Genomic DNA, 24,487 nt, shown 5'->3' with positions numbered 1-24,487 from the left:
TTGGGTCCCGGTGCTGCTGCTAAGCACTGTGTGGCTTTTCCTGCCCCATCCTGGGCCTCGACTTCTCCCTCGATGAAGTAAAGGTTAGGGGAGAGCCAAGCAAATCTCCTAGGATTCTGCAAACAATCCCTTCCCCACACTGGCCCAAACCTGCTCCGAAGGCAAAGAAGCAGATCTTGTCCTCGTTCTCCCGTAGAAGCGCCATGACCCTCTTCCCCATGCGCTCATTCCTCTTGTAGATGAGCTCCTGGCGGAAGTAGCTGTCAATCTCCTGGGCCGTCACCTGCTCGTGTGGCGGGAGGGTGGTGTTGATAAAGTTGGGCAGCTGCAAAGGCAAGACAGAGGCTGCCTTCAGTGTTTTTTTTTTTTTTTTTGGATAAAGGGTCTTACTGTCACCCAGGTTGGAGTGCAGTGGCTCACTGCAGCCTCAACTCTCTGGCTCAAGCCATCCTCCTGCCTCAGCCTCCCAAATACATATGCACCACCATGACCAGCTAATTTTTAAATATTTTGTAGAGATGGAATCCCACTATGTTGCCCTGGCCGATCTCAAACTCCTCCTGGCTCGAGCAATCCTCCCGCCTTGACCTCACAAAGTGCTGGGATTATAGGCATGAGCCACTGTGCATGACCTGCTGTCAGTTCTTTATGGAGCAAGGTGGACTTAGGATAAATATGCACAGCCCCAGTGGGGCTAGGCAACGTCCTTTTATGCGGACCCTACAGTGGGCTACATGTTTTGTACATGTTTCTCATCAATTCCAAAATCCTCTCAGATAAGCATTGTTATTCCAGTTTTACAGATGAAGCAAGCAAGTGTGGAAAGGATCCAGGGATGTGCAGAGTTGCACAACTAGTGAATTGGCAGCGCCAGGATAAGGCCCAGCTGCTGGGCTTCCACATGTGTTGCTCTGCGTCGTGTCTCTGCCCTGTTTAACCTCAGCAGATGCTGAGGTCTGGGGAGGTTGGCACGGTGCTCATCTCGTTGACTGCTCTCACTTCACCACCGAGCCCAGTGCTGGCAAGTACAAGGAATTTAGTTCAGCAAGAGGATGTGCAGGGTCAGTTGAGCTGCCTAATACAGCAGGAAGGCCACTGAGTACAAGATTAAGCTCACCCCCTGTTCTGATGCTGTGTGGCACCGGGTAAGTTACTTAACTTTTCCGAGTCCTAGCTTTGTCACTTGTAAGATGAAACTGATGATACTGTGTGGATTCAGTAAGAGGATGGGGGCTGTCATGGGCTGCATTCAGCACATGTCACCTTACAGAGATGAGAGAAGGGATCATCACTTTTGATTTTCCCAATGCCTGAGCCACCATCTGCTGCCACCACCAACTCCCCATCCCTGCACCACCACTTTCCAGGACATAATGCAAACACCTCCATCTGTTTTTGAATACCTGAACCCCAGGACCACGGCTTCCCCCATGTTGGTTTGCTCAACAACCTAGCTTAGAGCTGCTTAGGTGTTTTGCCATCACGCCACACTATACGCCCAGCCACATGGCCTGGGAACAGCATTAACAGGGTCTTGAACTAGGTAGAGAGCTCCCTGGGTTCAGGGACAGAGCTTTTGTCATTCCTGGCCCCCAACACCCAGCACAGAGAAGGTACCCAGATTCCTTGAACCTTGAACTTAAAGTTATGCTGTCCCTTTCTAACCACAGTTGCCCCACTGTGTTCTTCTATTCCCAACATTTTGTCTTTCCAACCTGGATAACAGGCCAGGTGCTCCTGCACTGTCTCCTCCAATATGTGCATGGGGCTGTTGAGGAAATTGAGGCAGGGAGTCAGAACATACTCTCTCTTTCCTCACAACCTGTCAATGTCATTCCAACCTCCAAACTCCTGCTCACAGGATGGTTTCCACCTGACGTCCCCTCTTCCACTTCTCTATCTTCACCTACCCAGGCTCAAAGCACAAGATACCAGACCTTGCAAACTGAAGGGTGAGGTGGATGGAGAGCCTGGCACGAGGAGGTTAATTTCCTACAGGTTTAAGTCCCCAAATTGTGCTGCAGCCTAGCCACATGGCTTCTAGAGCCACTGCAGTGTTGTCAACACTCCTTCTGAGGAAAATGGAGTCAATGGAGGCTGAGCCCTAAGGGACTCTAAGGAGGCTAGGATATTTGCCTCTGCTATCTGCTGGCTAAGGCCTAGTGTCTTCCCCAGAGTGAGAGGAGAGGTAAAGGTACATGCACCTTGGGGCTTCTCTGACAGAAAGGCCTGACTCACTGCTCTGGGATGAACAAGACAATAACATGGCTGACGTCCCCTAACCTTGTGCAGCGTGCAACCTGGATAGCTGTAGACAGCAGTCTTGCTAGTGCCCAATCAGAGTTGGCAATGGAATTCTTACTCCCCCACATACCCCCTTTGAAAGTGATGATTGGAAACCCTAACACAACAGAGCATGCTTGAACTTGATGCAGCTATGGGGAACACTGAAGGCTTCTGAATGGGAAGAAGTGCAGAGAGCCCATGGGGAGGAGTTATTTCTGGAAATATGACTCTCACAGGTTCTCCCCGTTCTTTAGATATGGAAAATAATGTGAAAACTATGTTGTACCACCAAATAAGTACTTGTCCAATCAGTGAAAGAATGAGTGAGCTGAGGGGCCTTAGAAGTATGGGGTTATGAACGTAGGGCCTGAAGTCAGACAGTGAGGACAACTTGGGTTAGGATCCCTCTTTTGCAGCTTACTAGCTGAGTGGTCTCTCTAGAACCAAAAAGTGACTTGGCCTCTCTGAGACTAAGTTTCCATATTGGTAACAGGGGGTAACACACATTATTGTAGGGATTAAATGATTGAGTTTTGGAAAGTGCTTACTGAGCACTGTGCCTGGCATAAAGGAAGTCCCGAATCAATGTCAGCTATTATACAACTGGCCTGGGGATGGAGCTGGCTTCATCACCTTTCCCAGTGAAGGGTGGCCTTGGGCAGAGGGTAAAGATGAAGATGACAAATAAATGGCTCTGAACCATCGGAGAGTACCACGAAGGCGGCAGTCCACTTCCCCTCTCCTTCCAAGGGTCCCTGGAACCTGAACACATGTCCAGCCCCTCCTCCTATGCTTCCTGACCACAAATGTGCATATGCACAAAGATGATTCCCCATTTATTAATTGGGGAGTCAAAAAAATTAACAAGGACAAGAACCCAAAAGTGAAAGTTTAAAGCCATGAAGGAATTGGGTTAGCTCCCCAGGCTCCCAGGGCTGGCCAGCCACTGGCCGGCATTCTCTGCATGTTTCATGCTGATGGGCCTTGGCTCCATGCCAAGGATGAGGCCTGGGTTTGGGCCAGGGCTGGAATGGAAGCAAATTAATGATGTCATTATACTTGTTGAGGGCCTTAAATCTTCTGTGACAAGTTTAAGTGCGTGATGCACAATAACATTTTAAAGAGGACATGTGAGGTCTCCAGGGATGGGGTGATGAGGCGATTGGTTGGACAGGGCTGGGGTGGGGCTGTGAGGAATGAATTCAGTGTAGTCTTCCCTGACCCATGAACCACGTCAGGTCTAATGGTCAAATGCTCAGGTCTGCGGACACCACCTACTGAAACTCTGCACTCCTTCCCTGTAGCCCATCCATCCAACAGACACCCAGTGGGAACTTCCATGAGCCGGGCCCTGTGTTGGGCTAGGGGTCCTGAGAGCTTCCTCAGACTGGATCTGCTGCTCTCAATGAGGCTCACAGTTTGATGGGGGAGTCACATATGCACACAAGAACATCGATGGATATGTGCTTTGAGAGGACAACGAGGAATGTGTGAGCCCAGAGGAGGCACCTAATAGGGTAACCACGTGTCTTGGTTTGACCAGAACAGTCCCGGTCGATGATTATTTTGATCTTGAATTGTATCCGACTCTCAAAATTATCTGGGTTTGGACAATAAATGCATGCAGCAACTCTACACCTAAGGCAGTCTTGAGGCTCAGGCCAGGCTTCCAAGGGGAAGGCCTTTGGATCATCCTGCTGTTGCTAGGCATTAACAGTGCCAGCGGCCTGGGGGCTGCAGAGGCCAGGGATGCAGCCATTGCTGCAGGTGGGGACAGTGCAGCCAGGATGCAGGCCAAGGGTGAGGTGCCCCTGTCCCCTGTCCCAGTGTTATCCACCCAGGCCTGTACCTGTCCTGCCCTGGCCTCCAGATGTTGCTTCCTCATCCTCCATGTTATAGTCAGAGGCATCTTTCTGACCACACTGCTCTCTGGCTTGCACTCTCCACCCTTCAGCATCCCCTCTTTACCCCCATCTAGCGGACTCTACTGCCAAGCCTGCTTCTCATATCACCTTCTCCATGAAGCCTTCAGGCAAAGGGATTGTGGCCCCACAGCCTCCATATCCTCAGTGCCCTGCAGATTTCGAGGCCCCCAGTTACAGACACAGCCTCACCACCAGATCCCCATGGGGACAGGATTCAGCCTTGCTGCCCTGACACCAGGCTTTTCTGCACTGTGGGGTGGGGTTGCCTAGTCTCTCCTCAAGCTACTAGATTCTATCTGTGCATCCCTGGGGGCAGCCTGGGCTGCTCTTCGAATCTAGGTGGCCCAATCCACCCACGCTCTGTCCCACTTCAAGTATGGGAACTGTCGGGAGACCTCTGAGGCAGTTCCACTTGCCAAAGACAAATCAGTGGTCTGGACCCAAGCTCAAAGACAATCTGAACTTGCCTTCTCCCGAGGTCACCTCATGCCTCCGTTTCTCAGCTTAGGGTCAGCCACAGTCTGGCCAGCACGCTGTCCTGCATACTCCCGCCCTCCTGGCTACATCATGGCCAGACCATCCCAAGTCATGACCAGGGCCTCCTTTGCCATAGAGCTCCCTGGCTGCTCAGGACTCACGGGGGTCTCCCTCAGCAGATGAAGCAGGGTGGGCCTGGCCATGAAGAGGGTCACTCGTACTGAGATTCCTAAGAGCCTCGTGGTGTCAGGGCTCTTCTCTCCACCCTCACTTCTCTGCCACTGAGTCACAACTCTCGGACCCTGAGTGTCCTGTGGCAAAATCTCCAGTTCCTTCCTCTTTCATTCTCTATGCTGCAGCAAGGGACACCACATGCCTACATTGGCTCGGATGACAGTCACTCACTGACATGTGCTCTGTGCCAGGCCTAAGCTGGGCAATGGGGACCGAGAAAGGCAGCATACCATCACCCTCAGGAGTTCCTGGTCTTGTGGGGGCAAGTACTGATGGAACACCACGGCCCGGCCTGGCTCTGTCTGCAGGCTACACTCTCAGCACCCCTCTCCTATTCTCCTCTCGCCTCTGGCTCACTGGTGCATGGTTTCCTCTGCTGGAACATTATTCCCCCCTTGTCTGTGGCCAGCTCAGGTTCTTACATGCCCTCTCATCTTGCAAATATCTTTCCTTCTCTCCCCAGTCCCAGGCCCTACCCACAAGCCCATCTAAATCAGCCGTTCCTTCCACAGGCTCCAAACGCTTCCTCTACTCCATACTCACAGCAAGGATTACACTTTGGTGCAATTCATTCTTGAATCTCCCCATCTTCCCTATGTGACTGTAAGCCCCTTTTCATAGCACTATGTCTAGCATTTATAAACTATTTCATTCATTCATTCATTCATTCATTCGGCAAAGGTTTACTGAGCCCGGCTCTGGGCCAGGGGTTGCTCCAGCCAGTTGAGATAAATCCATGAATAAAACAGACCAAACTCCCTGCCCTCATGGAGCTTATGTTCTAGTAAGGAGAGCAACCAATAAATAGTCACTAATCAATGAATCAAGTAGATAGTGTGTTAGAGGATGGCAAAGGCCATGGGAAAAAAAAGTGGAGCATAATAAAGAGGGTGAGAGTGTGGGCGTGCAGGCCAGGTTGCAATTCTGAGTGGGGTGGTTGGGGCCAGCCTCATTGAGATGATGAGATTTTAGTTAAGTGCTGCAGGCAGAGAGGGAGGGAGCCATGGTCATACCCAGGAGAGGCATTCGGCAGAGGGAGCAGCCAGTGCAAAGGCAGAAGCTGGTGAGGTGGGTTCACAGACCAGCAAGAAGGCCCATGCAGCCTAAGTGGTGTGCAGGAGGGGAAAGCAGAAAGTGACAGGGTAGGGAGAGAGCATGGGGGCCATGTAGGCCATCGCAGAGACTCTGGCTTTCACCTTGATAAAAATGGCAAGTCCATGCAATGTCCTGAGCAGGGAAGTGGCGTGTTCTGCCTAATTCAACAGCTTCTTGAATGAGCAGGTATTCAAGCACCATGACAGAGGAGGCACAAGGGCCTAGAGGTGCCTGGGAGAATGCCTGACCCTATCTAGGGGCTCAGGAAGGTTTCTCGGGAGGTGACATATGACTATGACCAAGTGGGAGGAACCCTGGAGGAGAAAGGAGCCTGAACAAAGACCTAGAAGCTTGAAAAGACAAGCTTCTAGGAAGAGTTGCAAGTTCCACAGTCAGCAGAGCAAGGTCTTTAGGATGGGGGACCTGGGCTGTGACAAGGCCAGCAGAGGGCACGTTGTAAGGTCCTTGAATGCTGGAGGAAGCATCTTGGAATTCACCCTGAGAGCAATAAATGGGCAGGCATGGTGTGGTCTGAGCAGGGGTGAGCCACGCTCAACCCCTTGGGCTCTACTTGCTGCCCGACCAGCTGGCGACAATCTTTCCTCTAAGACTCAAATCAAAGCAGAATGCTCTGGGCTGGACTCAAGTCCAAGCTCTGAGTAACTGTGGGCTTTTCCTTCCCTGGAACTTAATTTTCCCAGATGTAGAACTGAACTTCTCAGAGGCCTCCCTGGTCTTACAAGCTAAATTTCCAGGGTCCCAGGCCCCAGAGTCACATAGATCTGGCTCAAGTTGCTGCTCTTGGTAACTTAAAACTCCCAAAACTCATAAGCTGTGTGGCCTTGGTCAAATCTCTTCTCATCTCTGAGCCTCAATTTCCCTATTTATAAAAGGGGGATAACGATAGCTCCTTTCTGCCATGGCTGGAGAGAAGATTACCTATGCCTGGCATGTAGTAGGGATCTAATAAATGCCAGGTATCCAGGTCTTTGGAGAGAAGCCTCACCTGGGATGTGTCGTGGTTGAAGATGACTGCGCTGAGGTCTCCGCAGTTGTAGTGCTTGATGAGGTCCTCCGTGGTGTAGGAGGCCTGCAGGCTCCCGGCCCGCACACTCTCCTGCTGCAGCAGGGTTTGGTTCAGGGCAAACAGCACCTGGGCCGAGGAAAGAGAGAGGAATGAGGGCTGTGCTCAGGGACCCTGGCTGAGCTCTAGGACTGGCCTCCTCTCTCTGGACTTCAGAGCAACAGGCCTGAAACAGAGAAGGTGTGTGGGGCCAGCACCAGCTGGCTCAGGCTGCGTGTTTCCAGTTTCTGTTCCTGCCTCACGTCTCTGAGCACGTTCAGCCTGCTCTCACCTCCAGCCCTTTGCCCACACGGGTCCCCACTCCTGCTCTGGTCTCAATATCTTATTAAAGACACGGCAAAATGAGAACCCAACTTGTGTCTGGGTTTTGGAATGACGGGTGAGTTTTTCTTTTGACTCCTATGTGTTCCTGTTCTTAAAAGTGCTCTAGAACGAGCATGAACTAATTTTGTAGTCAAGAGCATCCTGCAAACAAAGCAAAAGGACAAAAACAAAATGCCCGGTTGGATGTCAAGGCCCAACCTAAAGGCTGCCTGCCCTGGAAGCCTTCCTCACCTAGGGAAAGGCCTGAGGAGTTGGGTGCCTGAGCATCTGATCTATCCTTGTATTCAGCATGCAGGTCCTCAATCTCCTCTGTCCTCCGGGCCACCATGCTTGTGCCCAGTCAAACTGGTGGGTGTCAGGAACACTTGGAGTGCTAGACAAAATGTCAGATGCCCAGACCTCGCCTTCTGGGATCAGAGGCTCTGTATTTTTAACAGGATCCCTGCACACTTCCTAAGCAGTCTGAGGATCATGGCTCTAATGGAACTCGACCTGCTCATTTTAGATGGAGACACTGAGTCCCAGGGAAGGGAAGGGAAGGGAAGGGAAGGGAGGGACTTGCTCAATTCACACAGCTAGGCCTGGAGCTAGTTTTAGGTGACAAAGTATCCCAGACTCCTTTGGCCAATAGAAGGGAGGAGGCTGGTCATTATTTGGGCTATTTAATACAGATAAAGAGAAAAACTTGGTCCCTGTGCAGAAAGTCAAGAGGAAACTGGTCCCTGCTGTTAGCCCAGCCTTGCCCTGTCTTTAGGCCCTGATCATTCTGTCTGCACAATGCCTTGGACATCAAGTTCCCAGCCTCGCCACTCACCTCAATTCAGGCCCAAGCATCTCTCGTTGAGTCCCCTGCAACAGTCCCACCCTCCTGGCACACCCCCTCCCTTCTCTTCTATACCACAGGTGTCTGTCATGGTCATCTTTTAAACGCACAAATCTGATGATCTCTCTCTCTCTCTTTTGCTCAAAACATTCACAGGTCCCTCCTGCCCGCAGGCTGAAGGGCTAGCTCTTCAGTAGAGCCTCCAAGGCAGTAACCTGGACCTGCTGTGGTCAATAGCCTCATTTCTTAAGTGGCCTTCATGCCTCCAAATACTAAAATACTCAGCATTCCTTCAAGAAAACAACAACAACAACAACAACAACAACAAAAAACCCTCTGCCTTTGTGCCTCTGTATATGCTGTTCCATAGGGAAATTCAGCTCCCTCCAGTCTCCACTTGCAAACTCAGACTTAGTTGTCCATACTCTGCTCAGCTGTCTCCTCCAGGAAGCTTCTCTGACCACCTGGGGGCTGGGTTAGGCCCCTCCCTGGGGCTCACACAGTCTCCATGGGTGGTAAACTGATAGATTAATGGCCCTAAACCTTAGCCCCTCCCTGTATTCGTGCCCTTTCCATGGAACTTTGTAGCTCCTTTCCATTCTGACCCTGGACATCCTTCAGCCAATGGGATGCTAGTAACCATTGCAAATGCAGGCCTGAAAAGCAGTTATGTGGTGCTGCTGCTGCTGCTGCTGCTGCCTGCACCTCTGCCACTGCCCTGAGAACAATCCAGGCTAGCGTGCTGGATGATGAGAGACATGTGGGGTGGGGCCGTCCAGCCAAGGCCATCCTCCACCAAGATCAGCCAACAGCCTGCCAATCCCCAGACATGCGAACCAGCCCAGCCAAGATCAGCACAGACTATTCACAATTGGCCCCAGATGCATGAGTGGAAAACTCTTATTGTTATTGTTACACAGCATAGTTGTGGTGATAGATAACTGATACACCATGCTTCCTTCCACCATGGAGTGAACATTATATTGTATTTGCTGCTTAGCTACCAGCCTCCCATATTGGGCTATGAGCTTCTTCAAGACGGGAATTGAGTCCCGTTCATTTTTGAATCTGCAGCACTCAGCACTGTGCCTGGTGAAGACAGAGTGTCACTTCATTGTTCTTAATTTCTTTGACACCTGCTATGGTCACTTCATAGTTCAAGGCTGCTCACTGAGTCCTTAAATCTACCCCTACAGCTTCTGCACTCTGCATTTTGAGGCATGCCACCACTTTGTGACAGAAGGTCCCAGCAAGTGGCAGCAGTCACTTGGTTCAAGAACATATATTCTGACCAGAAAAGCTCATAAAATAGGCGTGCACAGCCAGGCCAAAGTATAACAGAGGCAACGGCGCCAAGCGTGTGCTTGTGAGATCACCTCCCTCCCCTCTCATTTTTGTTCATGGCTGGGCAGGAGTGCTAGATTGCACTGGATGCAGCCCAGGCTACTCCCCGTAATGAGCTAGCTAGAGATGAGGTCAGCCCCCACCACCCCCTTCCCAAAACTCTACCTCTGGGCCTTCTCCAGGCCTCTAGGCTCTGGCCGCCACCACTGAAATCTGATATGTAGCCATCTGGTGCAGGGTGTCGATGGCAGCATGGTGGCTGGGGATGGATCACAGGAGGCAGTGGCCCTGTTGCTGTGGGCATTGCTAAGGCAACAAGCACTTCCTCTCACACGGCACATGCCTCAGATGAAAGTGTCCATGTCGAGTTGATCCGCTCTCCTCCTCTGGGGGCCTGGGATACAGGCTTCCCGTGACTGCACTTGGCCACTGCACACACCTGCCCCCTTGCTTCTAGGTGTCGGCTTGGCCAAGGCACCACCTGACCTGTGGTGAGGTCATCGGCCCAGGCACCCAGAAGACCTGACTGGAGGAGAAATGTCTCCCCAGGACCTTGCTTGACTCACAGTTGCTTCTGCAATCATGCAGCCATCACAGAGCTAGAAGGTGTTCCAGTGAATTTAGTATGTTATTATCTGTGGGGTGCTAAAAACAGTCCTGGCATGTAGTAAGTACTGGATAAGTGTTTGTTAAATAAAACTGAGAGGAAAATAGACCCAAAGCTTCCCAGATTGGAGCTGGAAGAGCCCTGCAGGTCATTTGGTCCAGAGGCTTTTCAGGCCTTTTAAAGCCATGTTCTTGCTGTCGTTTTCCAAAGAAACCTTACTTAGAACTCAAAATATGGAGAAGGTAAAAAAAGAAACTTCCCTGGTTGATGTAAGGGAGGCAGGCGGGCGCCTGAAGTCTCACTAACTCAATGTTCCCATGCAGTAGGGACTCCCAAGGCCTTTCTGTGGAACCCACAGGTACCCTGGAGCCTAGTTTGAGAACCACTGATCTCACTCTGTGGCCTCATCATATTAAAGAGGAGAGGATGCTGAGGTCCAGAGCAGGCAGAATGGGGCTTGCCTAAGGCCACACAATGAGAGGGGGCAGAGTGGACTCAACCCCAACTCTTAACTCCTGGTCCAGAACTCTGCAGGGCCCTGGACCACATGGCTGGATTTCCAGATGTCCACAGGCACAGCCCACATTGATCCACACACACTGCCACGCCCATTTTTTTTTTTTTTTTCTAGAGCCTTGTGAAATAGCCAGGGAATATGTACTGTTAGTCTGTTACTAATAAGTCTGTTATTAATAGTCTATTACAAAGATATAAAACAGAGGCCAGACCATTTATGAGGTCTTCCCATGTGTCCCAGTAGGAGTGTGGTGGGGCCAGGACTGAAATCCAAGCCTATCATCCTGATTCTCCCTACCTGGGTGGGGTTTGGTGTCTTCCAAAGACCCCTGTCCTTCTTTTGCTCTAGGCACTTACCCCACTGAATTGTCCCTGTTCACTGCCTCTCTGTTTCCTGCTGGATCCCAATGTCTCCATTAGCAGACATTCAGGAAGCACTGCAAGAAGAGGGATGCTGATCCAGAATCATGTGCACTTTCCCTTATACCTCCTGCCTCGTACCATCCTTCCGCAATTTATACAGAAGTCTTCATCCGTTCATTACTAGGATTACTATGTTTATTGAGCACTTACTATGTGTCAGGAACTTTCTGAACTCATGTTCATTTATTTAATCTTTACAGCAACTCTGAGGTAAGTCTATTATTAGCTCCATTTAATTAAAAAAAAAACAAAACTGCAGCAAAGAGACATCAAGTACCTTGCCAAAGGTGACAAAGCTAGAGAGGGATGGACCAGGCATTTGGGCCAGGCCTGGAACGTATCCTCCTAGTTAATCACTACCCTGTAGGCCCTCCCTCTGCTCTCCCTGGAAGAGAGCCAGGAGGGATGTTGTCCCTAGTCACAGATGGGAAACCAAAGAAGCAGAAGGGAGTGATGGGCACAAGGCCACACAGCTGGTAAAGGACAGGGCTGGGGTTTGAAATTACGTCTGGCACCAGACCAGGTTCTCACAACCAGGACTTCAGTGTGGTATGTGCTCCTTCACGGGCATCCTTGGTGCTTCCAACAGACAGAGGGACGCTACATCCATTCATTCACAAACATTTACTTTCAGCTCTTCTCTGCAGGGATTTGAGATTAGTAGATTAATTGGACTTGGCTTCTGTCGGTGCAGAGCTCATTTTAGAGGCAGATGTGCCAACTGGCCGGCACAGCAAGGGTGGTAAGTACACAGGCTTCATAATGAAGCGCCTGGTCCTGACTCCTGCCTCCTTTTCACTCACCCTGAATTCCCAAGCCTGGTGTTGCTCAGACTCGGGATGTCTTCTGCTCCTGGCCACCTTAGAATAACAAACCTTCTTTGCATGTAGCCGCGGTGGCCCACTCTAGGATAATGTTTATGATAAGGCTTTGACATGGAATAACAAACACTGGGTGAAGGCTAGAGCTGCCTCTCTCCCCCTGGATGGTTGTGTGGAGGCCCAGCCACCAGGAGTTCTGGAGCATCCCCCGTGGACTCCCCTCACCAACACTGGCCGGACCTGAAATGGCTTGTGGCATCTGCTGAATGTAGGCCCAGAATTTAAACACGTCTTCAAATGGGGAGCTAGGAAGGAGTGAGGCAGGCGCCAGGAGGGTGGGAACAGGTTTATCATTCCAGAGTAGTCCCGTAAACAGTCCTAGATGGGCTGGAATGCTAGATACGAAGGCCTATGTTCACTCAATGGCCCAGCAATTGCACTGAGAAGGCAGTAGGAACCCCTTTGTCAAGTAGGGGGTTTGGAGCCAGGGCCCCTTGGGACAAGTCTGGCTCTCAGTTTGCAAGTCTGCTCATCTACCTCAAAGCCCAAGGGAATCACAGCAAAGGCCCCAATCTACTCAGCCATTCTTCCTGAGCACCAGGCGTTGTTCTAGGTGCTGGGGAGTTAGACAGGGACAAAACAGACTAAAAAAATCCCTGCCCTTACAAAGCTCACCTGCTAGAGGGGTAAAGAGAGAATACATAAATTGTTAGTAAAAATACTAATATGCAGCATGTGTTGGACACACAACCACGGCTCCATTAAACTGGGAGTGAAGACTGCCACCCAGCCACATGAATCCCTCATGCCTCTGAGTCAACAAGCAAAGAAGGAAGCTACTCTGCTGCCTGGAATTATTGATCCTGACTACCAAAGGGGAAATTAGATTGCCACCCCAGTGGAGGTGAGGAAGAGTGTTTCTGGAATGCAGGAGACCTTTTAGAGCATCTCTTAGTATTACCATGTCCTGAGATGGATAACTACAACAACCCAATCCAGACAGGACTACTAATGGCCCAGACCATTCAATAATGAAGGCTTGGGTCATGCCGCCAGGTTAAGAACCATGACCAGTTGAGGTTGATGTTGAAGGCAAAGGGAATACAGAATGGGTAGTAGAAGAAGGTAGTCATCAATACCAGCTATGATCACATGATCAGTGACAGAGATGAGAACTGTAATTGTCATGAGAGTTCCTCCCTATTTTGTTATTAATATTTGTGTATGTGTGTCTGTGTGTTGCTATCTCAAGTATCTTTGCTTTCTTCCCTCTCATCCCTTTGTCATGTAACATAAGATATATTGACTTTTATCACAGTATTTAGGTATCGTTAGTTTTACATCATAGTATTTAAGATATAGGGTATCAAGAAGAGTAAATGTCACCCAAAGACTTTGTATCCTCTTCTGGGGAAAGAAACAGAGCATTTTTGGTTGTATGGAACTATGGCCATGTTATTGTCCTTATTTGGAGATTCAGTATGGTTGAAGATGTGTACGGGAGCCCAATTGACAAAGGATGAACTTGTGATGGTTAATTTTATGTGTCAACTTGGTTAGGCCACGCTATCCAGATATTTGGTCAAACTTTTTTTAGAAGCTTCTGTGAAGGTACTTTTTAGATGAGACTTATATTTAAATCAGTAGACTCTGAGATGCAGATTACCCTCCATAATGTAGGCAGGCCTCACCTACTCAGTTGAAGGCCTTACTAGAAAAAATTTGACCTTGTCAGAGAACAAGGAATTCTACCAGCAGACTGCTTTTGGACTTGAACTGCAGCATCAACTCTTCCCTAGATTTCCAGCCTGCTAGCCTGCTCTGCAAATTTTAGACCTACCCACCAATACCACCAACACTATATGTGTGTGTGTGTGTGTGTGTGTGTGTGTGTATAAAAGGTATACACCTGTATCTATTTACAGAGATACATACACACATACATATATTCTATTGGTTCTGCTTTCCTGGAGAACCATTAAGGAATATGTTATAGAAAAAAATAAAGCAGTAAATTGGATGGGGAGTGATGAAGGAAGGGGAACCAGCAGGTGCAAAGGTCCTGTACGTATGTGAGGAGAAGCAGAGGCCAGCGTGGCTGAAGCTGAGCCAACAAGGAAGACGGTGATGGGAGACAAGGTTAGGGTTAATGAGCATGCCCCCAGTTACATGGAGCATTGTAAAGATGCTAGGAAACCATCTCACACCATAATTCTTTCAGATAAGGACTGTTATTTCCATATGACAAACAAGGAAACTGAGACCTTGAGGAGGGTAAAGTCACTTGCATAAGGTTCCACATTGAAGAACTAATGAGCTAGGACTCAAACTCAGGTCCAGCTGGCAGGTCTGGGTTCTTTCTGCTGTCCCTGGGCCTGGCCCACCAAGCCACCTTCACCCAACCAGCTGGTAGGAAGTACAGACATGAACAGACGAGTAGGGGCCAGTCTTTGAGGCCCAGGTTCTGAGCTGTCGCTGGGAAGGAGGAGGGGTGTTAGAACTTTAGCTGTGGTGCACTGTCAGAGCTGCCATATGAGAATAAGAAAGAGGTCGCCCTTGCCAAGGTAACCCCACCTGGTTCATGGCCTCCCCAGTCTGTTTTCACTGCCCAGGCTGACGAAACCTTGCTCCCTGCCCAGGATCCCCTCCTCTGCATGTCCTGTGTCTGGAAACCTCTCTCCATCCACCAGTTCACACTCCCTTTCGCACCCGGCTGTAGAGGGTCCTTCCTTCAGGAGAACTTCTCTGAGCCATGGACTGCACAGGTCCCCTGCTAAGTGCCCCCAAAGCACCTGACACTTCCCAGGCCAAGCACTCCCTATTTTATTACTAACACTCGTCCTTCCGGCTTGAGGATGAATGCTCTGAGGGCAGGCAAATCCTCTGTCTTTGTCTTGACTGTTTTCCTAGAGTGCAGTGCCCAATGCACACACAGTAGGTGCTTGAGGAATACTTGTAGGATGAATAAGTGAATGGAAAGCCACGTGAATCACCCGTCACAGGACCCCCACCCCGAGCAGCTCCCTGCCAGAACCCAGTACCTCCCATGGTGCAGAGCTGGGAGGAGCTGGGCCTGCAGGACCCTGGGCCCAAATCATCTATCAGCACTGAGGAGGGGTGGAGGGCAGCTTGCTTCACAGGAAGGCTTCTCTGGCCTGGGGGACATTTCTTCAAAGGTTAGAGCCTGCCAGGCTCTGGCTGAGATTTATTTATTTATTCTCCTTGCTCCATCGGCAGCACCAAAGCCATGCTGACTACCTCCCGGCTTCCTGTTCAGTATTCTGAGTCTCCTAGGCCTCCAGCACTGAATCCTGTCTCCGGACACTGGGCTACTGAGCAGCAGGCATCCAAATAAACACAAGGTTTCCTGGAGCTGGGGACTGGCTCTGGGCTGGGAGCAGGGACCAGGGCTCTAGTCACCATTGGACCCTTCATTACGAACCTCTGGGTGAGTTATTTTCCTTCCCTGGGTCTTGGTTTACTCACCTTTGAAAAGAACTAATTTACACATTCATTGAACAAATATTTATTGAGCACTTACGTTGCAGATGCTGTTCCAGGCCCTGGAGGTACAGGAGTGAACACTGCAAATAAAGATCCCCACCCTAAAGGAGCTTTCATTCCAGCAGGAGAAAGCTGACCATAAAGAAACAAGAAGTAAACCATCCAGTATGTTGGAGAGTGATAGTTGCTATGGAGAAAATAAGGCAAAGAGGAATATAGGGTGTGTGTGTGTGTGTGTGTGTGTGTGTGTGTGTGTGTGTTGGGAGATGACATTTTATTATTATTATTTTAAATTTGTTTAGAGCTGGGACCCTGCTCTGTCGTCCAGGCTGGAGTGCAGGGGTGCAATCTCTGCTTGCGGCAGCCTTAGCCTCCTGGACTCAAATGATCCTCTTGCCTTAGCCTCCCAATAAACTAGGAAAAGTTCATGCCATCACCCCCTACACCCCCATCCATTTTAGATAAGATGTCCAGGTAAGGCTGCAATGAGAGGTGACATTTGAGAAAAGGTCTGGAGGAGATGAGGGAGGGAGCCATGTGGGTATCTGAGAGAAGGGGGAACTGTAAGGGCAAAGGCCCTGAGGCAGAGCAGGCCTGATAGGTTTGCAGCCAGTGTGGCTGGAAATGCATGAGCAAGGGGTAGTGGGGCAATGGATCTGTGTTAGGCAGGGACCCAACAGCAACCAGGTGGCACAGTGCCAGTGAGATGAGTTCCAAAGAAGGAAATTCAGCTGAAAGAGTGACTGAAGAGCTGTGACTGTCATGATATTCACGAAGGTGTGGGCAGGCCATAGTGAGGCAGCAGGGAGTAGCTGCATGGGGAAGCTTACCTGTCCCTAAACCTTTAGGGGAAGAGAGGGAACAGGGACCTGGACCCGGTAGAGCCACAGGCTTGAAAGGGAGCACAACTATGGCTGAGCATGGCCTGGACCATGGCAACGCCAGGGAAGGAGAAGGGTGGGTGGAGGTAAGAAATATTCAACTCCCTTTCCCTTCTGCCTGCCCATCTCCTGCCAGGGAGGACGAGGCGGGAGCCCAGGTGGTGCTGTGTCAGCTCATGCACAGGGCAGGGCAGGGAGAGCGGAAAGTGGATCTGGAGAGGAAAGTGGAGAATTTCCAGCACAAGGGAGACAGATCGTAGTGAGGTGGGTGGTGGGCAGGGCCTGTAGAGCCCTGTGGTCTTTGAAGGCCTGTGGCTTCCTGCAGAGATGGGAAGTCACAGGGAGTCTGGGCAAAAGAATGCGGGGGAAACTGTGTTGATAATGGAATCTAGGGAGGCAGGGGTGAAGCAGGGAGGTCCAACTGAAGATGAAGGCAGCTCGGCCCTCTTCCCTTCCCCTCACCATCCCCCCATCACCCACCCAGTGCCCAGCCACAACTCAAGAAGTACGGACGTGGCCTCTAGTACAGCTGTCGCCTGCCCCGTGGACCTGGTGGTGCTGCCCACACCTCCATCTGCCCTGCAGTGGGCTGGCTGAACTCTCAGTGCTTTCCTGGGTGGGCATCGGGAAGCCTGACTCACCCTAGCTTTCTTTCCTTCTTTTCTTTGAATGCTTAGTTTCTCCACCCAAAGACCACCCTTAAAGATCCTAGTGTTCCTCCTCTGTCCTTCAAGTCATGCCAGGAAACGCTCATAAATCTGGAGCCACCCACATGATGAGATTAGCATTCTGCTGGGTAGGTAGGAAGGCTGATGGCTGGGACTGGTTGGGGCTGGTCCAGAGGCTTGGGGTCTCCGGGAAAAGAGTTTATGTGGGGTCCACCCTGTTGGAGGGCAAAGGGATCCCTTGGATTTTAGTTTTCAGTACAGCTAAGTCCAAGGAAGCTCAGAGATGCAGATTCTGGTGCTGTGGGCTTTGACCCAGACCAGCTGTGGGACCCACTCTCTGGGCCACAGGGTGCTTCTGAAACATGAGGGTGTGGGAGTACCTTCTAGCTCTGGAAGACTTATTCCAGGAGTCCAATATTTCAGAACATTACACCTACCATCCCATGATTTCAACAGTCTATGTTTCCAAATACTTTGCATGTGGAGGCTCATTTATTTTTCTTCAGAGCTCTGTGAGGACAGCATTATTGAAAACCCAAGGCTCAGAGCAGTAAGTGACATCCCTTGTTCCCCAGTGATGGGGCTCTATACCCAGGGCCTCAACTCTGCCCAGGCTTAATGTATCAAGTTCTCTCTGCTTCTGCTGTGAATCTTCTATTTCTATTCTTCAGTAACTACCTCTGATTTCGTAAACTGAACACACTCTATCTACAGAGGAAAATAATAAAACATATTGGAAAGTCCTGGAGAATCACCTACACCAACTTATCCTCAATTATAAAGCTCTGAACAACTTCAAGGTGATGGAGGAGATGACAGAAGGAACAGGTAATTATCGTGTGGTAAGTGAATGATAAAACACAGAGGTTGGGGGCCTCAGAGGGGGTTTCTGACCCAGCCTGGGAGTCGGTGAGGGAATCACAGGCTTCAGCTGCGTTGTGAAGATGAGTAGTGTTGAGAAGGAAAGCGTTCACCGCAGGCTGTGCACGGTAGCTCACATCTGTAATCCCAGCACTTTGCGGGGCTGAGGCAGGAGGATCCCGTAAAGCCAGGAGTTTGAGACAGGCCTGGGAAACACAGGGAGACCCCATCTCTAAAAACAACAACAATGAAGAGCCAGATATGGTGTCACGTGCCTGTAGTCCCAGCTACTCAGCAGGCTAAGGTGAGAGGATTGCTTGAGGCCAGGAGTTCAAGGCTGCAGTGAGCTATGATCTTACTACTATAGTGCAGCCTGGGCAACAGAGTGAGATTCTGTCTCAAAAGAAAAAACAAAGAAAGAAAGAAGAAGAAAGTGTTAACTGCAGAAGGATATGGAGGAGCATTAAAGATGAGCCAGCAGTCAGGGCTGGAAGACATCCAGTAGTGGAGGGTCTTCAATGTCATGCCATGGACCAGGCACTCAACCCAAGCAGCACACACGACCCTCTCTACCTGATCTTCAGACAGTGGACAAGTCACCTGTGGTGGCTGGAATGGATGAGAAATCAGAGACGAGCGGACTGAGGCCCATGGAGGGATAATGGTCTACACGGAAGGCGATCAGTCAGCGGTAGCCTTGGTGACCATTATCACTGTTATTGTTATGAAGCAGCTGCTTCCATTGGTTCGAAGGATGTCATTTTTACTTTTCCTGCTGTCTCAGACCTGCCCTGCTGACACAGCTGCCTAAACTTCAAAAGGCAAGTCTCCATTTTCATTTGCAAAATCAGTATGAAATTCCTAGAGGGCCCCTCTAATTCCTCTGGTCTGACCGCACAGCAATTACCAATTTGCAGAGGAGGGAGGGGGTCTCACAGGCCCTCCAGCAGTATGGGGACCTCTGCTCTGCCTTGGTCCTGGGCAGTAGCCAAGGAGAACTGGATTGGAGGGGGCACCTCCAGGTGGCCAGGGGTGGAAGGAGAGGAGTTGAGTGTGGGAGTGCTCAATACTGATGAGAGAAATCGTAACACGCCTCTCCATTCGTCCGCTAAGCCACCGGTTACCAAGCTTTCAGAGACAAACAGCAGCTGAAAGGGCAGAGATCTGACCCAGTTTCAAATCTAGGACCTGCTACATGCAGGCTGTGTGAAGTTCTTATTCTGGCTCTTTGGGGCAGGCCCTTCTCTTCCCTTTGCTGCGTCTCAGCTTACCCATCTGCCAAGTGGGGTGTATATTTGTCCTGCCTGCTTGAGACTAGCATTCTAAAAACCTCGTGGAGCAATACTGTCCTTCCTTAGGACACATCCCCACACCCACACACACACTTTAAGAAATCTCTGTTCCCTAAGCACTGGGGTGGGTCCCAGCTGCAGGAGATGTTCTGAAGAGAGGCTGGAATTCTGCATACGTGGATGAGATTTCCGTTCCCTCTTCAGTCTTCAGTAGGGACTAGTGCTAGGCTTTGTGCTGGGTGCTGAGGCCATGGGACCAAATCAGTACTCTATCCATCCTTAACAATGGATGGGTGGAGCAAGGGAGGAAGTTCCGGGAAGACTTGCGACAAGATCAAGTAACATTCATTAAAGCTTGGACAAGGTGCTATGAGAGTCCAGCAAATGTGGGGGACCACAAACAGGATTCACAAAGGAGGTGGCTCTGCAGCAATCCCCTGTGGGGGCATACATTTGCCACACAGAAGGGAAAGAAAAGGAATTCCAGGCTGTGTCAATAGCCCATGCAGAGGAATGGGGGCTGGGGTGAAGCTGGCATGTTCAGGGCTGTATCAGTGACAGCAGGGGCTGGAGTGCAGCCTGTGGCTGGTGGAGGTGGACATGGGATAGATCCAGAACAGGAAGTCGAGGTGGATCTGGGGCTCAGACTTTACGGACAATGGGATGCCACTGAATTTATTAAGCAGGGAGTGATCATCAGGCTTTCTCTTTAGAAGCTGCCCCTGGCTGCTGCATTGAGAAAGGCTTTAAGGAACGCTGACTGTAGCAGGAGACATTCTTGGCTCTGGACAAGGAGAGGTGAGAAGGCCCCAGTTGGGCCCCAGGGGCTTTGGGGAGGCATGGAGGAAGGGAGGGGCAGGTTAGAATTCCAAATCTTTCCTGGCTTGAATGTTTCAGAACTCTCCAACTCAGGGCTCTGAGGCTTTCCTGTTGCCCATCACTGCCCCCCTCCTTCCCTGACTTTTGAGTCTGCGCCTTCCTGCCCCCCTTCCCTTTTAGGAATCCTTGAGCCCCACTCGAGGGAGCGGTTGGACAAAGGCAGATGAGACCCAGAATGGCAGGAAGAAAAGAAGACTGCGTGGGACCGGCCTGGGACTCTAGTGCTGACAGTCCAGGGAACAGACACTCCTCCCAGGGTGCATCAAAGGAGACAGCTGCGCAGAACTTGGCCTCGCAGACAAAACTAAAATGCAGTGCCAACTTCTCCTGCTTTTTGCCTGTCTGAAGTCACAGGAGACACTTCCTGGCAACAGGATGGGGACGCTGGAGACTCTGGCACTGCAAGAGACTGTCAGGCGAGGGACGGTCCTTAGATCCTGCATGGGGCTTCTCATTGTGCAGAGAGAACGCTGAGCCCCAGAGAGGGCAGCAAAATGCCCAAGGTCACACAGCAAGCCAGGGGATGCAGACGAAGGCAGGAACGATGGATCGGTCTGCTTCATTTGGGCAGCTCTGGTCTCCTATGCCCTCTTATCCCCTCCTTCCCCCTACCACAGAAAAGGAAAATGTTTTTAGACCCAAGGCAAAAGAATGTGAAACTGAAATCTGAGCCTTGGGTCTTGGGAAAAGAACACAGAGAAGTCAGACACATTCTGGATGAGCACAGATCTGCTTACACTGCAGATGGGAAATACTCAGGGCTATCCAAGGCCTCCTTGTTGTGCAGGTCTGACCCGGGAGGGCGGGCTCTGTGTGAGGCGATGGGAGCAGAGAGGGGCCCTCAAAGGAGCAGGTTAAAAGGGCCAGTCTGCTTCCAGGATTCACCTTGGGCAGAGGGAGGACTGTTCCAGCCTTTTAGCTCCCTGCCCAGAATCTTCTCAAGGAGCCTTAGGCTCATGCAGGCATTCCAGCATGGATCTGCCACCAGGGACTCACCAGGTCAGAAGCAGGGGTCCCTGCTGGCCACCACTTGTCCACAGCCCAAGCACCGTCCTGCCTTACCTGGAAGCTCACCTCCTCTAAGAAGGCCTTCCCTTCTGCTCCAGCCTACATTTGTCTTCCTCTTGTGTGAACTCCTGCAACTGGGAAGCACAGCTGCAGGCCAGAGTTTCTTTCTACCTGGGGCGTCTGGGGCTCCAAGTGACTGAGGTTTGTGTAAGAATATGTGTGCACACATGTGTGGGCAAAAGAGAGAGAGAGATGGTGACAGAGATGGATAGATAGATAGAGAGAGAGAGAGAGAGAGAGAGTCAGGAGTGTGGACTGTGCTTTGTGTTATCCCAGCCATCAAGACACTCAACCACAGACTTATATTCACACATGTAACAAGCGTGGGTGTTTGTTCTTGGCCAGGTGCTGTGCAGGGTCCTGGGGAGACTGAGATGAATGGGACTTGGTTCCCTCCTTCCTGACACCAAGGAGCCCCATCAATCATTCTCCACGATCTGGTCTTAGACTGACTTGCCAGGCCCTTTGTGATCTGGTCTGGCTGTTCTTGTGTCTTCAATCTCACCCCCTTCCACACTCTCTCTTTTACTTTTACTTCCCCTTGCTGCTGGAGGGTATGCACACACTGATCTCAGGCCCTGGGGCCCGGGGTCTGGGCTGTATCTTGAATCCTGAGCAGCCCTGACCTGAGGTAGGGCCCACTGGTTCTGGCCTAATGGGGAAAGGGGATGCTGTGTGTGGGTGAGACCATGGCACTCCCAGGCTTAAATCCCCCATGGCTCCCCTCTGCCCTGGGAATAACCATGAACTTCTTCAACATGAACTCTCAGAAGTACTTGGCAGGGACCTGTCTGCCTCCCTAGACTCCTCCTGCTCCCTGACCTCCTTGCTTTGTGTTTTTACAGTCTTCATGGGCTGTCCATATAGTTTTTTTGAATGTGCAATTTGTTTCCTGCTTCAAGACCTTTGCACGTGCTGGCCCTTCTTCCCGGTACGCCCTTCCCATCATCTCTCCCCTTTGCCTCCTTAACCTCTAATATTTCGGACAGCTGCTCAAGCACCACCTCCTGCACACTGCTTCCCTGATCCCCCAGATCCGCTCAGGGGCCCCTGTTTGAAGCTCTCCTACACCCTGGACTCTTTCTTCAGAGTACTCATAATGGTTTATCTTTATATGCTTATGAGGTTAATCATTTGTTCCATGACAGGGAGTATGTGAAGTTTGTCACAAGTATTTTATTCAAATCCTGCCAACTCTGTGAGGTGGTTCCCAATTTTATCCCTATTTTACAGGTGAGGCAAAGGAGGCACAGAGTGGTTAAGTGACTTTCCTGAGGTCACACAGCAAGTAAGTGGTGGATGAATGAAAATAGTCTAGCAATTTTAGCCATGTGCCAAACAGTCATCTACCAACTTCTCTGCAGACATGATGAGAGTGGGGGCTACGTACTCATTCTCATATCCCAGTACCTAGTCCAGGACCTGCCATTTGTAGCCACTCACTGAAGGGAAAAAGGGAATGGAGGAAGGAAGTGGGAAGGAAGGAAGAAGGGAAGGAGTGGCTGGTGTGCCAGCTGTTAGAGAGACATCCTTGAGCAGCCATTCCTACAGGAGCGGCCTCCAGATGCCATGTTTTCCATCCCCCCCCAATACCCCTGCTCCAGCTCCTGGATCCAGGAGAGCCAGTGTTCAAAACCTGTCAGTGTGCTTTCTCAAAAGAGGATGGAAGGAGCACACTGGGAAGCCAGGGCAAAAGCAACAGAACCTCGGGATTAGGGGACCCCGAAACCGTGCGTCCGGAGGTCCTCAGCTGTGGGACCTCCCTTTTCAAAATGCCTTCCCTTCCCTCTACCTCCAGCTCCCACCTCATCTCCTTGGTGGACAAGCCTCAGCTACAGGGAAGGACTTGTCAGTGTAGTGACAGGGAACTCATCACCTGCCTGGCTGCTCCGTGCCCTCTCAGGGCATGGATGTCGGCTGTGAAGAGGACCTTCCTTCTCTGGTCCTGAAATCTGCACCCAGGAGGCTTCCTCTCTGCTGGGGGAGCCCAACTCCACCCAGCCTGCTCCCGGGACTGGCATCTGCTCCTCTAGGGATGAGGGCCCAGTCCCTTCAGCTGCTCATTGCAGGACGTACAAGGAGGCCTCACTGCCCTCTTTTGTGGCCAGGCTCCCACCATCCCCAGCCGCACCCAGACCGGAGCTGTCCTGAGCCAGCCGCTATCAGGGCTGTGGGCCCAGGAGCAGGCCTGGGAGGTCAGCAAGCCTGGGAGACTTCCACCCCAGCTCCTCCACCCCCCCTTTGAAGGGGATCAGGTTCCCCCACAAACATAATTGAACAAAAATATGAGAGAGAAAAGGTCTTTGTTCTCCCATTTACAGCGTCAGAAAATATGTAACAAATTAGCCGTTTATGAGGTAAGAGAGCAGGGCTGTGTGCTGCAGCGGCGAGGAGGGCTGCGCATAAGGGGGCCTTTCAGTCAACTTCAGGGGTCGGCCAGGCCGGCGGGCGCTGTGGGGGACCGGCTCGCGCTGCGGGGGATCAGCTCTGCCCCAGGCCTGCCAGCATGGCCTGGCACCCATGGGATGGAGGACTGGGAGGCCCTGGTTGACCTCTGGCTCGGACTCTGGGTGAGGCTTGGCAAATGGGGACGTGGTGCCCACCAGCCCAGGTGCACACAGCTCTTGGAAGTCAGGTGGCCAGGAGGGGGAGTGGGGACGGCAGGGATTCGTTCCCAAACATGCCACTCACCTGGTCCCCTGAGTGACCCCGAGTCCTTCTCCTTCTCGGGACCTGTTTTGCCATCCCTGACAAATGATCATTCACAATGATCTCTAATAGTTTGTCCAATGCTCTTGGGTCACCAGTGTCCAACTGCACAGACTTCAATGGCTTCCCTGCTGGTTTCTCTGAACCTTAGGAGCCGGGAGGTGGTTCTTGGTATTACACATGATTTTCCTCTCAAACACCTTTGATTTTTCTTCCAAGGTTTGTCCAGTGGAAGCATCAGCCAGTCATTAATTCCAGGGGAGGGAGCACATGGAACCAGAAGGGGTGGCTGGCCAGGCAGGAGGCAGCCCCTCACCAGGGAGAGCCTTGCCACGGCCTTTGACTTGCTTCACTGGGTGTCCAGAATCACACGGTGGGTGGAAAGAGAGCAGTGTGAATGACACCGGCGGGCAGACAGTTTTGGTATTGAAGTGCTGTCCTCTGGATTGTCTCGCTGTGGCTCCGATGCCTTTGACATGAACAGCTCACAAGTCCATCACTTGCATTCTGTGGCTTCTGGCATCTCCCGATTTGGAGTTTCTGATTCAGTGGTTAGACCATATGTTTCCAGGGCCTGGGCTTTTCGTTCTTTCTAATTTTTTAAAAACGTATGATTATTGTCTAGGGACATTATTTTAAAAAAGTATAAACCATCTCAGTGCTGAC

The 24,487-nt window shown here is 51.0% G+C and overlaps 1 protein-coding gene across 1 annotated transcript in view; it reads right to left on the bottom strand.

Annotated features, from left to right (window-relative positions):
• The window catches only part of TRABD2B (TraB domain containing 2B), a 230,592-nt gene that overhangs the window by 33,999 nt on the left and 172,106 nt on the right, over window positions 1-24,487 (bottom strand). The window contains exons 3-4 of the mRNA XM_007978832.3: window positions 7,024-7,170; window positions 151-325 (exon numbers count right to left, since the gene is read on the bottom strand). Coding sequence (XP_007977023.3) covers window positions 151-325; window positions 7,024-7,170 — 322 coding nt within the window. The remainder of the gene's footprint in view (window positions 1-150; window positions 326-7,023; window positions 7,171-24,487) is intronic.

Source organism: Chlorocebus sabaeus, chromosome 20, assembly GCF_047675955.1.
Source record: "Chlorocebus sabaeus isolate Y175 chromosome 20, mChlSab1.0.hap1, whole genome shotgun sequence".
NCBI classification, from domain to species: Eukaryota; Metazoa; Chordata; class Mammalia; order Primates; family Cercopithecidae; genus Chlorocebus; species Chlorocebus sabaeus.
The sequence above is the reverse complement of the archived record's forward strand: the minus strand, read 5'-3'. Positions and strand labels throughout refer to the sequence as shown.